This window comes from Astyanax mexicanus, chromosome 20 (assembly GCF_023375975.1).
Source record: "Astyanax mexicanus isolate ESR-SI-001 chromosome 20, AstMex3_surface, whole genome shotgun sequence".
Classification (NCBI taxonomy): domain Eukaryota; kingdom Metazoa; phylum Chordata; class Actinopteri; order Characiformes; family Acestrorhamphidae; genus Astyanax; species Astyanax mexicanus.
In genome coordinates, this window is record NC_064427.1 from 7,294,070 (window position 1) to 7,310,672 (window position 16,603).

General features: G+C 39.7%; 1 protein-coding gene across 2 annotated transcripts in view; it reads left to right on the forward strand.

Annotated features, from left to right (window-relative positions):
- The window catches only part of kirrel3a (kirre like nephrin family adhesion molecule 3a), a 277,571-nt gene extending 263,274 nt beyond the window's left edge, over window positions 1-14,297 (forward strand). For both annotated transcript variants that reach the window (XM_007244712.4, XM_049468642.1), the window contains 6 exons: window positions 1,419-1,617; window positions 2,267-2,374; window positions 4,881-4,964; window positions 5,338-5,447; window positions 6,322-6,408; window positions 10,942-14,297. In XM_007244712.4, coding sequence (XP_007244774.2) covers window positions 1,419-1,617; window positions 2,267-2,374; window positions 4,881-4,964; window positions 5,338-5,447; window positions 6,322-6,408; window positions 10,942-11,400 — 1,047 coding nt within the window. In that variant the 3' untranslated portion in view covers window positions 11,401-14,297. The remainder of the gene's footprint in view (window positions 1-1,418; window positions 1,618-2,266; window positions 2,375-4,880; window positions 4,965-5,337; window positions 5,448-6,321; window positions 6,409-10,941) is intronic.
- Window positions 14,298-16,603: the final 2,306 nt, after the last annotated feature.

Sequence of the window (16,603 nt, forward strand, 5' to 3'; positions counted from 1 at the left end):
TTTAGGCTTGCACGAATCAAATTATGTTTAAATTCCATCAAATTATGTTTATGTAGGTTCAAAACTCCATAAATACAAAATAATATATACAGTATATACAGTAGTTCTGGTGGAAACAGGAGAGTTGAGGTGCACATTGAATTCTGTCGTGATTTGATCAGCCGTGGTTTTATGTTTTTAGGATACAATCCGGGTTAGCACCCGAACATCCCTTTCAGACAGCTTCCTCTTACAGCGTCCACAGTTAATCCTGTTGGATGTGGTTGGTCCTTCTTGGTGGTTAATGCAGACATTACCCTGGATACCGTGGCTCTTGATGCATCACAAAGACTTGCTGTCTTGGTCACAGATGCACCAGCAAGACGTGCACCAACAATTTGTCCTCTTTTGAACTCTGGTATGTCGCCCATAATGTTGTGTGCATTGCAAAATATTTAGAGCAAAACTGTGCTCTTTCCCTGCTAATTAAACCTTCACACTCTGCTCTTACTGATGCAATGTGCAATTAATGAAGATTGGCCACCAGGCTGCTCCAATTTAGCCATGAAACCTCACTAAAACCCACACTAAAATGACAGGTGTTTCAGTTTCATTGTCCGACCCCTGTATATATAAATATAAATGACACCTGTCATTTTAGTGTGGTAATGTCAGCATACCACCAAGAAGGACGAGCCACATCCAACAGGATTAACTGTGGACGCTGTAAGAGGAAGCTGTCTGAAAGGGATGTTCGGGTGCTAACCCGGATTGTATCCAAATAGACATAAAACTACGGTCTAAAACCAGGTGTTTTAGTTTCATTGTCCAACTGAATTGTATCTTAAAACTCTTTAAATTACATCAAAATTTACATTTTGAGAGTCTGTAGTTGTTTTAGTTGTTACATCTACTTCCTTTAATATAAAACTCAGTTCTCCAGTTCTCTCAGTCTTTTATTTTAACATCTGCGTCTGTATCAGGTATCTTCTTACTACCTGATCCCTGCAGAAAAATCATCTGCAACAAAAACAAAATACGATTTAGAGAAAGCCGTCATATATACAGATGACTATTCCTATATCTGCTTACAATTCTTTTTTACATTGTCGCAGTTCTGCATGAGACTCACAGAGAGATGAATAATTCAAAAGAAAGTGAAAGTGGTCTTTTGTTTTACATTGATTTAAGCTTTCTATTAAATTATTTATTACTGTGTGTTGTTTTGTTTGATTTTATCATATCGTTTGTTGTATTTACTCGTGTTTCATTTGTCTAATTCGTGTCGCTTCTTCCTAGGGGACTTAAAAATGGAAGGAGGGGAAGGAGTTTGGGGGATTGAATGGGGGGCCGCCTTTGATTAGATTTTTTTAGTTTCTTTTTTGTTGTTTTTTTTGTACTGATAACTGTACCATCCTATTGTTCTTCGGTTGTCACAGGCCTGGTCTTGGAAGGAAACAGTTCTGGAATCGGGAACGTCTGGGAGGTACACCGTGGAGACGGTCAGCACGGAGGAAGGGGTCATTTCCACCCTGACCATGAGCAACATCGTCCCTGCTGACTTCCAGACCATTTACAACTGCACGGCGTGGAACAGCTTCGGCTCCGACACGGAGATCATTCGTCTGAAGGAACAAGGTGGGAGGTTTTGTGTGTGTGTATTTGGCTGTGTGTATGTAGTCTATGTGTGTGTGTGTGTGTTAAAAGTGTGTGTTTTTTATCCCCTGTCTCGGAGTGATTAAGAGTTCTGCCTTGATTATTCCAAGCGTAAGGGCAACGAGTCCCAGATAAGCTCCTTTACTCGGGTAAATGTCAACAATTTAAGTCCGCGAAATTCCGTAATGGCATTTAGGCATTGAGAACTTACGTTTGTAATCTAATTTAAATTGCCCTAAATCGTCTTTACTTGCATTTATGAGTCCTTTGAAATATTTATGCGGAATTAAGACGGTGCTTTCTCATTCAAATGCTGCCCCATTTTCATTTATTAGAACTGCCTCCCAAGAAGGCGAAGTAGGATTTTTTCAAAGGGGTCACTCCACAGGCTCTAGGATTGAATCCCTCTAGGATTGAATCCTTAAGCGGAGAGACGGGGAGGAAAGCCTTTGTTGTGGCTTCCCAAGTGACAAATGGACACGCGAACTAGATTCCATTGGTGTTTTTTCTAATTTTTTTCTACTTCTTCTCATTTCTTTCTACTTTTCCCCCCTGTTTCTTCTTCTCTTTCTATTTGCGGCTCGCGTCTCCGTCTTGTTGATTACCCCCGCTGGCTCTGTGTTCTCCGCAGGGTCCCTGCGCTTGGCCGTCATCATCGGGGTTGCAGTGGGAGCCTTCCTGGCGCTCATCGTCCTCATGGGGACCCTAGGGGCCTTCTGCTGCGCTCGTCTCCAGAGAAGTAAGTGACACCCGCTCCCTTTCCCCGCTCTCGCTTCCTCTCAGTCGCTCTCGCTCGCTCCCCGCCTCTGATAAATGGGCGAAGAACGAGGGAACAGTGAGAGCAACTCCTCACCTTAAGTTTAGAACACGTCCTCAGAGGCCCTGTGTTTTTAGGCTAATTCCACAGGGCAGAGCGCTACGTGATTTGGAGCAGCGATTTCGTGCCGTATGTGTCTTAAAACACTACGAAAATAAAGCGGTAAGACGCACGAGGCTGTGCTACTGTGATTTTTTATCACAGCTGAGACAGAGAAAGCAGCCTTAATACAAACTAATACAGCCTTAATATATCCTTATTCCATCCTGTGTAGCCATGCTATACTGCAGTTTAGACAAAAACAGGATCGAAACACCTTTTAATACAGCCTTAAAACAGCATGTCCTATCAATTTAATCATGTTTAATGCCTAAAACAGCCTTAAAACACCTTAATACACTGTAATGCAGCCCTAAAACACCTTAATATAGCCATAACACATCTTAATTAAGCCTATAACCTCATTATTAGAGCCTGCATAGCCTTTACTGAAGTTACAGTTTTAAAACGGTTATACATTTAATACAGCCTTAATCATGGTAAAATGCATTAAGCAGCCTTAATACACCTTCGTTTTGCCTTAATACAGCATAATACAGAGTCTCTTATTTTAATTTCTGCAGTTAATGTTTTAAACAGCCTTAATACAGCGTACAGATTATCCTAATACAGTTAGTTAAAAGAGTATCTTACTTTGATTACTGCAGTTAAGGTGTTATGTTGCCTTAATACAACATAATACAGCCTTAATACACTGTAATACAGAGTGTCTTACTTTAATTGCTGCAGTAAAGATGTCACAGCCTTAATACAGCCTTAATATAGAGTAATACAGAGTGTGTAACTTTGAGTTCTGCATTTAAAGTGTTAAACAGCCTTAATATACCTCAAAACAGGCTTGATACTGTTTATGTGCAAAGCTACCCTTAATACACGTTATGAAACACCATACAGAGTGTCTTACCTTGATTACTGCAATTAAGGCAGTGAGCAGCCTTAATGCACCATAATACAAACTGGATTCAGCCTGTCTCTCCACTAATTTAATATAGTTTAATCTAAAGTAGCCTTAATACACATTAATATAGCCTTAACACAGCTTATGTTACCACAACATTTCTGTAGTTTAGGCTTAAAGAGCCTTAATACACATTAATAAAGCCTTAACACAGCCTATGTTACCATAATATTATTGTAGTTTAGGCTTAAATGTCCTTAATACACATTAATATAGCCTTAACACAGCCCATGATACTACAACGTTACTGTAGTTTAGGCTTAAAGAGCCTTAATTCATATTAATATAGCCTTAACGCAGCCTATGTTACCATGACACTCAAAATGCATGAATTGACCAGGTACAGTATACAGTATAAACAGGGATTAAACATGCTAATCTATATTATATTCAGTAAATAACTGCATTAATGCAATATTCTGCACATAATAAGGAGGTAATGTGAATGAATATATAATATATATAATACTTAATGTAATTCATTTTTTATTCATCTTCAGATGTGCCTAGGCTAATCAGTCATGCACGTTTTTTTTTTTCTTTTATCAGTCAGATTAATAATAAGCCCGTCAGAAGCATACTGTTTTATAATAAGGTATAGAGTGTCGCAATGTCATTCAGTTTGAGATAGATAGCGGAATGAAAGTGGGATCCAATCCAGGTCTTTATTAGCCTCATTATCTCTTACTTGTGACTGACTGCTTTTGAAATAATGAATAGTCCCACGAGATGTGAGCTGCTGCTCAGCAATTATCACTTTTGTTGCACAAGTTAGAGGTAGTGGAGTTGGTAGTTTGGACGGCAAAGGATTTTTATGTATTTTTTTTTGTTCTGTTTTTCTTCTCTTGTTGTGTTTAATATTTAATATACTGTATTTTTCGCACTATAAGGCGAATAAACGTCTATAAACCATTAATAAATGTCTATTTTCTGGTCTATAAGGCATACTAGATTATAAGGATTATAAGGCGCATTTTAAGCAACAATAGTAAGGAACAAGGGTTTCATCATGCTTTTAAACTATAGCTGGGTGCTGCAATATTACACTGAGGAACCCTAAGCTCGTTTCAACACAGTCCGATAATACTCGCCCTTGAACTGCAAAAGAGCTAGCGGTTAGCAGGGTTAGCGGCTAATGCTAATACTAATATTAATAATGCTGGAGAATTAACTGAACTGAAACTCTTTTATAATGCTTCACTTCATCGGAGTGGCTTTACTGCTTCTTATGACCTGACGTATTTCGTAAAAATTTGTACATAAGGCGCGCCTTAAGATGATAAGGCTTTTATTATTATAAGGATTTTAAGTGCACCTTATACTGCGAAAAATACATTATTTTTTAAATTGTATTCACTATTGTATTAATTTGCATGTTTACTTTTTTTTTGTTTTATTGTTTTGTCACAGAAGACATGCATCTGGTTATGTCCTCACTGCCTGTGTCGCTCTCTGCCCGCCAGAGAGAACTCTCGAGCACAATTAAGGCTGAAAGTAAGACCCCGAAAGCATGCTCCTTCCTTCCTCACTTTTTCCTTTTTTTTTCTTCTTCTTCTTCTTCTTCTTCTTTCTTTTCCTCTTCTTCTTCTTCTTCTTTCTCTGTCTGTCTATCTATCTTTCCTCTTCTTCTTCTTCTTCTTCTTTTTTTTTTTTTTCAAATTAGCAGCCCGAGTCTGGGAAAAACTGTCAGCGGATGTTGCTTTGATAGACTAAGTAGAGCGCTGTGATCTCACTCTAGCACAGGGACACTCAAAAAAAGCCCAGCAGGGAACGTGGAGGCCAGTGCTTTTGAAGCTGGGTTGAGGCTCAGTGTGCTGCGGAGCTCGCGATTCTGCTTCGTCTGGCTAATCAGTGCAATATCTTTCAGATCTCAAAGGGGTTGTTTCGGCGAAAAACGACATTCGTGTGGAGATTGTTCATAAGGATCACAACGCGGCCAGGGAGCCCGAGGAGCACACCAACATGAAGCAAATGATGGTGAGTCCCATTTCCCCCCCGGCTTTCAGTTCCTGCAGCAAAAGCCTGATAAATCACAGCAAAGCGCCGCTCCTGCACTTCTAAGCACTACTGCTGCTCGTCTAGGAACTTACGACTGTGATTCGCTACAGTACATCTACACATGTCTGTCAATACCCCCGCTAATGAGTGCTACATTCTGCTATTTTATATTGCGTGCATTATTGTTGCTGACACAGATGTGCAAAAACACACACACATGCACAAACGCACATCTCGTTTAGGCCTTGTAGAAAAGTATTCATTGCCAAAAAAAAAAAAAACATTTAAAAAACATTTAATTTCTTGGAAACACTTAAGCCCAATCCCAATTCACCCCTTGGCCCTACTACTTACCCCTGCCCCTTTTTTTTTGAGTGTACCCCTTTAGTGTAAATCTGTATCGTTGCCAAGTAACAGCATATACACACAAGACCTTTTTGAATCATCCCCTCCACCAGCACCAGCAGCATCAGCTTTAGCATTAGCTTAGCACAGGCTAGCGCCCAGCGAAGGCACGCTCAAATTATTGTGGTCCAAAACCAGGTGTTTCAGTTTCATTGTCCAACCCCTGTACTTTAAGCCCTATAGTTTTAATACTTCTGCCTTAGTATTGAACGTGAATACATTTTTGACACCTTTGCTAGTAACCACACTACGGATAGCCATGATTAGTCATGTTGTGCAGTCAGTCTTATAATCTTACAGATTATGTAATTAATTAAAGTGATAATACAGTAAAATACTGTACTGCGATAAATGATATCCTGGCAAAGGAATCGGTCTTAATTGCAAGGAAAGTGCAAAATGTCTAATCTGTTCATCTCCCTCTCTCTCTTTCTCTCTCCTCCTGCAGATGGAGCGCGGCGAGTTCCAGCAGGAATCGGTTCTGAAGCAGCTGGAGGTGCTTCAGGAAGAGGAGAAGGAGTTCCAGCACATTAAGGTGAGGCACAGCCAAGAGAGAACCTCCTCACACTCATCCGTCTTCATTAAACACTCTCGCCGGGCAATCTTCTATCAAATTCATCTCAAATTCAATTATCACAGTTTATGACTCGGCACTGTTACCATCCGTCTCAGCCTTTTCAGACATGTGCCACGATCGAAGCGGCTCGGACTGATTGAAAGATACCTTTAGAGCAGGAACGCTGTTGTGGAGATCGGCGGTGCGGGTTATAGCCACCAATTACGCCTTTTTTTGGTAATATGTTTTTTGCTTAAATTGAAAAGTAATAGAGGTCATACTGGTCCGGCGCATGCAGATTTTTGTTTAACGAAAGCCAATTAATATTTGCTCTAGGGTTCGGTCTTTGCGCGGCGGTAATAATAATAAAAGAATAATAAAATGTAATTGAACATGGGCCTTGAGTACTTCTTGCTGTGTTTCATTCCGAGTAATTCTAGCGAAACATTGCTTTTATGACCCTTTCTAATCTATATCTGTGCTCGTCGCTAGAGTAACCCCCGTTCAGCCAACTGTATATCCTTAACGGGCCTTGTAAGTGTCAGCCTCCACAGGTTCAATTCCCGGGGTATGATTCAGGCGACTGCTGTAGAGCCCGCTTATATCCTCTATCCTTTACAGACCGCCTGACAACAGCCCCGAGCAACTGCCGACAAAAAAACATCAGCGGCGGCACTACTGTGGTAAATGCACTGTTTTTCCCGCTGAAAATCCGCAACAAAAAAAAAAATGCTCTCCTTCTTTTCCTGGAATCCCCGATATATATGTGTTCGATTCTGCAACTCCAATCAACTGCTGCACTGCTGCAAAGATTAAGAAAAGTCTAAAAAAAAAAAAAAAAGAGAGAGAGAGCAATGCTTTATATGTGACCAAAAATAAACTGTGAGTGAATTTTTGCAGAGATTATTTCACATACGCTATGCCAACACGAATCATCAAGGCCCATTTAATTAGCTGATAACAGGATTTGACTGTTTATGCAGGAGATGACTATTTCACACCACTAAACCATGTAATCTTCTTAACATGGAGCACTTATCAGTCTGTTCTCTAATTTTCATGTCACGCTGACTATAATTAGCGCTAGTTGAACTTGACCTTGGCTTTGAGTGTGTATAAACAAGAGATTTTTTTTCTCTCTCTCTCTCTCTCTCTCTCTCTCTCTCTCTCTCTCTCTCTCTCTCTCTCACACACAGTTGTTTTTTATAAGCGCATATTGAAAAAGGCAGCCAAACCTGCAGTCATATTCTGGCCTCACGCACTCACCGCATTCATGATTGTTTGGCAAGATGGTGTTAATGTGGAGAGTGCTGTTAATTAGACTAGAAAAAAAAATAGGCCTAGGGTGAGCTAGGCCTGGAAGGGAAACAATTAAAACAACATATCCTGAAGCATATATATATATATATATATATATATATATATATATATATATATATATATATATATGCATATAAATACTGTATACTGCCGGGACGGTCAAAGGTTCTGAAATGCTTAGGTTTTAGATTTTTTAAACTTTGGAGCAGAACCTATCAGCCCGTTTGCACCATGCCTAAAGCAATGCGAGGGGTTTGAGGGGTATAGCATTGAGCTGTGGAATGAAGGTGCGGAGTTAAGACCCAAAAGGAGAACCTAACCTAACCTCCTTTGGTTAAACACTCATACACTCTAAGAAATATAAGTACAGATTTGTACTTAAAAGAGTACAAAGCTTGTCGCTGGGGCTGTACCTTATATTAAGGTTCAAAAAAGTACCTTTCAGTGAAAGTACTTTTTTGTACCCATGGTTTTTGTGCCAGTATAGATTATAAAGATTATAAACATTGTCATCAACTAAAAATGGCTCAAAAACTTGATGATACAAAATTGTCTGGCTTTCAAATAAAAAATGTGCAATTTAAATATATACTGTTCATTAGTACAGTGATGCAGAATACTGAATGTACCTTTTGGCTGGTTAAATGGTACAAATCTGTACTTATTGCTGTTAGAAAACACTTTGTACTTCAGAAGGAACAAATCTGACCCTGTAAAGACCAATATTGTACCTTTGAGGGTACAATTATAAAGAATGTACCTTCGAGTACAAAAAAGTACTCATATCGTACCTCTGTTTTTTAGAGTGTATGCATAGTTACAATATATATATATATATATATATATATATATATATATATATATATATACAGTTGCATGAAAAAGTGTTTAAGATTTCTTTACTTTTTTCATTTTTGTCATACTTACATTTTTAAGATTATTGAACAAACTTTGATATCAGACAAATATAACCTCAGTAAATATAAAAGGTTTGTGGCTGGTTGCTATGCCGTTCCCATGGTGTCCGTAGAGGTTGTTAAGGTGTTGCTAAGTGGTTGCTATGGGGTTGCAAAGGCTTTGCTATGGTGCCTATGGTGATTGCTATAGTCTATGGTGATTGCTAAGTGGGCGCTTGGAGGTTGCTAAGGTATTGTTATGTTATCTGTAGTTGATATGGTGTTAGTAAGTGGTTGCTAGGTGGTCGCTAAGTAATGTATTCACATAAATCAGTTCATAATGTGTCTGTTATGGATGCTAGCTTGCTATGGTATCTGTGGTTGATGCTACGGTGTTGCTAGGTGGTTGCTAAGTGACCTTGTGATTGTAAGTGCTGACCATTGCACACACAAAAAAAAAAAAACCTTACAGGACTTGCCTAACGTTTTGAAGATGTTCTGAACCAGTCATCTAGGTCACACAATTGGCCCTATCTTTCAACCAGGGCTTGTGAATATACCCCTGCGGATGTATTTAGTGTATTTAGTCTATTTAAATTTCACACGCATTCTTAGAATCTTAGAAGCAGAAAACACAGGTGCACCACTGATTGATTTGATCCCTGACTACAGTCAAGAGTCAGATGTTCATTGCTATCTTGGCAACAAAAACACACAAATATAGACATGCAGCAGTGCATAAACCTGACTTTTACATAAACAATAAACAGAATACAAAATAGTATGACATTGCTATTCCCGTAAATGACCTGCTGGCGCACCTTCACAGCGTGAACTAGTAGGTCAGTCTGTGGTGGATGCTATGGTGTTGCTAGGTGGTTGCTAAGTGATGTATTTGCATAAATCAGATTATAATACATACTGCAATCACACTAATTATGCTATTGAAGTACAAAGTGCTAGGAGATTGCTATATTGTCAATACTGTGATATGACTGTATAGATAAATACCAGAGTTTGAGTCTACATTTCCCTCACAAGACCATCCCGATCCAACAGCAGGTAAAGCACAAAAACTCAAAGGGCTAGCTCTGACACTTACAAGCCCTGCGGGGAGCAGAAATGTATTTTCACTTGCAGGGATGAATCTCAGCTTTACTGCTTTATGATGAAGAGCAAGAGCTGCTCTGTGCTACCTGTCATCCGTACGCCTGTAACTTAGCTGACAAGTTACTGATAGCTAGGAGTCAAAGCTTAATGTTACACCCTTCATAAGTTTCATATATATCAAAGTTTCCCCCCCCCTTTCCTCCAAACCTGCATCAAAGTGTATTCCTAGGTGTGAAGAGCAGGGTTTGTCTAGAGAATGATTTAAAACTTTTCTTTTTTAAACTATTGGAAGATTCCTTCGCAGATATCTCAAAGAATCTAAAGATTTGTGACTGGACCTTTACCTAAATAGAGCGAAGCCAGTACGATGATTCATCTTTTGTGATGCCTGCATTGCGATGCTCATTACTACATTACTATCTTACACCCTACCATCAGACTATTTTCACGCCTGTGCCTATGCCTAGGCCGTTAAAATAGCAACGGTGCTTGTGAATACAGTATATCTACACCAGTAGATGAGTGTGGTGGTCTGGAAGTGAGGTGTATTCAGGTAAATGTCTTGCTAATGTATTGCTATCTTGGCGCCTAAAAACACAGGTGAGCCTCTGACCAATTTAATGCGAGACTACAGTCTAAAGAGTCAGATGTTCATTGCTATCTTGGCAAAGCAGGTGCGCTGCACACGCTCAATACACATACGCCCCCATGTGTCACGCACACTTGGACATACAGCAGTGCACAAACCCAACTTTTACATCTACAATAAACTGAATACAAAATAAAATAACATTGGTGTTTCCGTAAATAACTTGCGTGCCCACCTTCACAGCATGAACACGCAGGTCAGGTTGCTTTGCAGAAGCACTGCACCATTAAAATACGAATCCGCCAAAAAGTCAGAGCGCATCTGGCTCTTAAAGGGAATGGCAAGTGACACCCTGATTGATTTATTTTACGTGATACCTCAAACACACCCATGATTTATTAAGAGAATGAGTACATTCCTTCCTCCAGGGTAATGTCAGCATACCACCAAAAAGGATGAACCACATCCAACAGGATTAACTGTGGACACTTTCATTGTCCAACCCCTGTATTCTATTAAGAATTGTTCTATTTGGATCTAAAATACAAATGTTTTCTTCTTTTCTCTCTCTCTCTATCTCTTTCTGCATTGGCTCAGGACCCGACCAATGGCTATTACAGCGTCAACACCTTCAAGGAGCACAGCACACCAGCCACCAGCCAGCCTGCCGAGGTTCGCAACACGGCCACCGCCACCCTGGGCAAGCAGAGGGTTCCCACCGGCATGTCCTTCACCAACATTTACTCCACCCTGGGCCCCGGACCCAACCACCGCCTGTACGACTACGGCGGGCGCTTCGTGCTGGGCATGGGCAGCAGCTCCATCGAGCTGTGCGAGCGCGAGCTCCAGCGAGCGTCCCTCAGCGACTCCAGCTCCTTCCAGGACACGCAGTGCGACAGCAGCGTCAGCAGTTACAGCAGGCCAGACAACGGCTACGCGCCCTTCGACAAGGCCAGCAAGGCCTCGGCCTCGTCCTCCTCGCACCACTCGCAGTCGTCCTCCCAGAACTCTGACCTCACGCGGCCCCTGCAGAAGCGCATGCAGACCCACGTGTGAGGACGCCTCCAGAACGGAGGTGAGGGCAGGAGGGCAACGGCTGGACAAGCCCGGGAACATGAGGCCAGGAACACGAGGAGAGTCAACGTAGTCAACGTGCCTCCGCATGGCTCCTATCTGAGGAATTACATGCTCTTTGCTTGAATGGCGAAGTACACTATCTGTCCAGAAGTATTCAGACACCTGACCTCTTTGGAATTCCTTGCCAATGTTCACCCGTCACAAGAAAGGGTTCTTCTGCTGGGTTCTTTCCAAAGGACACTGGTTGTATAGATAGTATAACCAATGGAAACAAGCTCAAAAATGGGTCATTTCTCATTCTGGTTTAAACATTTTTGGAATTGGTGAAATTGGTGATTTTGTAGATGGTTCCATCGTCCAACATCCTCAAAACATCTTTAAAACTTGTTTAAAACTCCTTTAAAAAGCACCAAAGGAGTTAAAGCACCAACAACAAGCATCAATGTCATCATCAAAGAATCCTTTTTGCTTGTAGTTTTGAGTATAGATTTTGTATAGGTTCTGACCATCGAACAATAGCTAAAAATAGCTAACAATAGCTAACAATAGCTAACAATAGCTGACAAACAATTGGTAGTGATGTAGTGCTAATGTGCTAATAGTACAGTGTAAGGGCCTAGTTTCCCATAAGCATCTCAGCATTAAGAACATCTTAACATGGAGAGAGAGAGAGTGAAAGAAAGAGAGAGAAAGACCATCTAAGGATCATCTTAGTGCTAAGAACTTTTGGTTTCTGAGAAAATCCAGCCCAGAATAGTCCACCGGTATTTCAGTACTCAAGGCTTATAATAGGACATGGATAGCAACAGCTTTTACCCATCTACCCAGCTATTAAGTTTTGGTTAGTAGAGCGTTTTCTGAACGTTGTGGTTAACATTCCTAGAATGTTCAATCAGCTCAATCAAGGTTTTAGGATGTTCTTAAAACATTTTATTTAAAGTTTTTAAACATTTGGGGAACGTCCCAACAACGTCACCTGTGTCAATGTTTTAATTTTGACTATTGGGAATGTTACTTTTAACCTTTCCATAATGTCAAGTCAAGTTTAAAAAATGTTCCTGGAACATTATTTCTGTAACGTTACAGGTTAACATTTTTATACAAATTAACAGAATTCTCTGTTAGCTGGGAGGTAAAGTTCTCTGCTAGATGATGGAACATTGCTGTGAGGATTGGATTGCATTCAGCCATAACATGAGTACTGATAATATCATGTACTTACTAATTAGTAAAGGAGACAATACATGTCAATGCATGCTCTCCACTCCAATGTATTAAAAATAAAGGTTCTTCAATGTCTTTTTTTGGGTACAGAATGTTTACATCATGCAGATGTAAACCCAGAAAAAAAAACACATTTTGAACAAAAATGTGGTTCTGCACTGGCATGCCATATGTCTTGGAAAAGGGATTATTTACTTGTTAATTTATTGTGTTCCGTGACTTCTGACATGTCCTATTGAAGCTTAAAAATGCTACAGTTAGCTACTGTCAGATATGTGTGTTGGTCCTCCCTCACTGAAATCGCTTGTCTGTTCACATGGACACAATCATTACCACACACTGTGCTCGGTGATCACCGTGGGTGGTAATAATTAGGGGTGTAACGATGCATCGCAATGGAAAAATTTGATGATGTGCATTGCGTAAATAGATGATTCTACATTCTGTTACTATGAAAGCTCATGCAGTTGCATTGTTTGAACACCAGAGTTCAGAATTCCACTAGTGCAGGCCGTAGAACCAGTGGGCGTAAGCAAAGAGAAGAGGATATATCAATCATTTTAAACTTAAACAACCACTTTTGATGTCAGTGACTTTTTTAAGCCATTCAAAAGCCAAATCAAAAGTTAGCTGTCCATCATTATTTAGTTGCACAGGGTGGACTTTTTTTTTTTAGGGCGGCACAAGTTCTTTTGACGTCAGCCACCCAGCCTAAACAAGCCAGAAGGAGCAACAGATTTTGGATTATGTAGTGGAGTTAAAAATAAGATATTTTAATTTGATGAAATGTAGATGAATTAATATAATTTAAAGTCACCAAAAATACAAATAAAAATCAATTTAGATAATATTATTTTTAAACTTTTACTTCATTAGTAGTCACAGCTGTTCAGATGCTTAGGTGTCTTATATGATATAATGAAACTTTTACTCTAGATCACTTAAAAAATAAGCAATTGATTACGGAATTAAACAGCATAGTAGTTGTTTAAGCTTAAAACAATATAAGTACTTATAATAATAATAAATAGCTATTATACACATATTTATTTAAGTGTTTATATAAGGTGCACCGTTACACCCCTAGTAACCTCTAGACAACCACTATCACCACTATCAGCCTCACTCGATCTCGATCTGATAATTCATGATAATTCGCCTTGCCATGAGCACACTGGGACTTGTCTGGGACGTGTTTAACCTCACTTACAACATAGCACATCACAACGTATAGAGGTAACACTGACTTCATAATCGTTCAAAATGTACATCCTGCTTATTTCCTATGACGTTTGGCGTGTCAGTGCACAGTAGTGGCATCATTCCAAAAAGACTCGATGTGGTTCCTTTATTTTTAAACATGTGCTTCTCCAACTCATGCTTTCCTACTATAAAGACTACTAATGTATGTGTGCACAGTTCAATTCCCATTGACTCCCATTGAAGGGTGTGTCTTTCGGTCAATGGGTGTGCCTTAAACAGATCCACAAATCCACATATTACAACAGGGTGTCTGGATACTGTGGGACAAAGTGTACGGGTCCCACTTTATAATAAGTGTCCATAAGTACTATGTAGTTACACGGTACTACAGTGTAACTACTGATGAAGTACACATTGTTAAAGATTGACTACAGAGGTACAGGTTATGTAATTACACATGTGTATTAAGGTTCATTTTGACTTGTGTAAGTACACATGTGTGCTAGGGGGAGTGTACTTACACACGTGTAATTGTGTCTTATCACACACTATTACATGTGTGTAAGTACACACACACACATTGTTACACATGTGTAAGTACACTTGCTCTATTACTTGTGTAAGTACTTGTGTAAGTACACTCACCCTGGTACTCATGTGTACTTACACAAGTCAAAATTAACCTTAATACACATGTGTAATTACATAACCTGTACCTCTGTAGTTAATCTGTAACAATGTGTACTTCATTAGTAGTTACACTGTAGTTACATGGATTATTACTGTGTAACTACATAGTACTTAGGGACACTTATTATAAAGTGAAACCAGTGTACGTACTGTACGTATTAATGCCATTCAGAATGCGTGTGTTTTTTGTTTATTTTAATAAGCAATGTCTTTTGTAAGTTAGCGTAGCCACATTAGCCACATTTCCTGGTTTCATGAGGAAAGACTTTGGCTCAAAGCTGGCATGTGGTTACTTAAAAAAAAAAAAAAAAAAAAAAATCTTCTGTTCATTGAATTGAACAGACTATTCATTGTTCATGACAATCAGGACTCCCATCATCCTCAGAAAGTTGCCACACATTGACTCACACATTGACTCATGCACACTCATGCACACACACACAGATACATGCAGTACAGTAAAGTGTGCTTCGTTTCTGAGGACTTTTTCCAGGAGCTGGACCACTTCCAGGGCGCCGGCTTTCGTCGAATCGAAACGGAGGAAACCTTGAGGCTCGCATCAATTTTTCATGAGAAGCCAAACTCTGGGGCCTCATATAACTCAGCTGTGATTCAAAGCACAAAGGTGTCCATGTGTGTCAGCCACAAGTTCTGCCTGACTAAAAGAGAAGAAAGTCCTAACACAGGGACACTGGGGCGAACCTCTGCACTCCATCCACAATGAGATTCTGCCCCTCTTTTCAATGTCTTTTCACACCATTGTAAATTCTCCTCACTTTCTTTTTTTTTTTTTTTGTAGGTTTGCTTTTTTTCGCCATTTCTCGAAAGCGGTGCCAAACCCAGTGCATCGCGTGCGACTGTTTGCTTGCATGACCAGGCAGATTTGTTGTCGCGCAAAACTCTGAGAAGCTGAGGAGATGCTAAGGAACCTTCTCAAGAAAGAAACAGCGTCTCAAAAGCGTCTCAAGCAGTGGACGTAATCCAAATGTTTACACGTCGTCGTCGTCAAAGGAGAAGGAGGAGGAAAAGGAAGTGGACAGATTGTGGATATCCTACTTAATGTGAGCTCTGAACAGACCTCAAAAAGCGTTTTAATGAAGTGAGTGTGTACAGTGAATCCAAATACTCCGTCGTTTAAATGGCCTACTTCTTTCATTTCGGCTTTACGATGCTGTTACGTCGTTTACACTCGAGCTTGTAAATCCCGCATCCCGTGCGAGTCTACTGTGATTTTTATTTCTTTTTTTGTCTGCGGATAACGACAACCATAACCATAATGATGATGATGATGATGATGATCGGAGTGACGGAACTTTGATGAAACTTTCCTTCTTTTTGATAGCTGCTTTTGTTTTCCAGACTCATGTATGTTTAAGGCCGCTGTTTTAAGCGAGCCCGTTCACAAGGCCTGACCGAACCACGTTAAAAAAATAATAATTAAGTAAATTGGCGAGTGTCAAGTGCCTCCTTTTGGCAGCTAAAAGGGGGACAGTCGTGAGAACAAGAAAAACAAATAATAATAATAATAATAATAATACGACTTTGTTGATGCATAAAAGCAATCAAATTCTTTGAATAATCATGGTTATGACTTAAGTGTTCAATAAAAACAAACGTGTGGAAAAGGTTACGTGATCACTAAAGCGTCTCCTACAAGTGTCTCCTTTCTGATTTCTGATCATTTACTGTAAATACTGTTCTTGTAAAAGAAAAAGAAGCCCCTTCTTGCTAAGTTGTAAGTTCAGGGCCAATTTAAAGCATTTGTGGGCCTTAAGAAAAATGCACCCCACCACATACCACCCAATGCATCTTGGTCTGTCTTGGTCAAAAATGTATCAACGTTATAATACATAACATCAAATCAAGTGTAGTTCAAACAGCAAAGCAATGGTTTAAAACACACTATAACCACCATCTTTTCCTGAAATGTTATATTGTTGTTTGACCAAGATTGAGGCAAAATGCACTGCATCTCTTCTTTTTCGCAGAGTTCAGACAGAGCACAGTTTCAAATATAACCATATAAAACTCAGTTCAGTTAAATAAACTTAATATGAGTAAGATT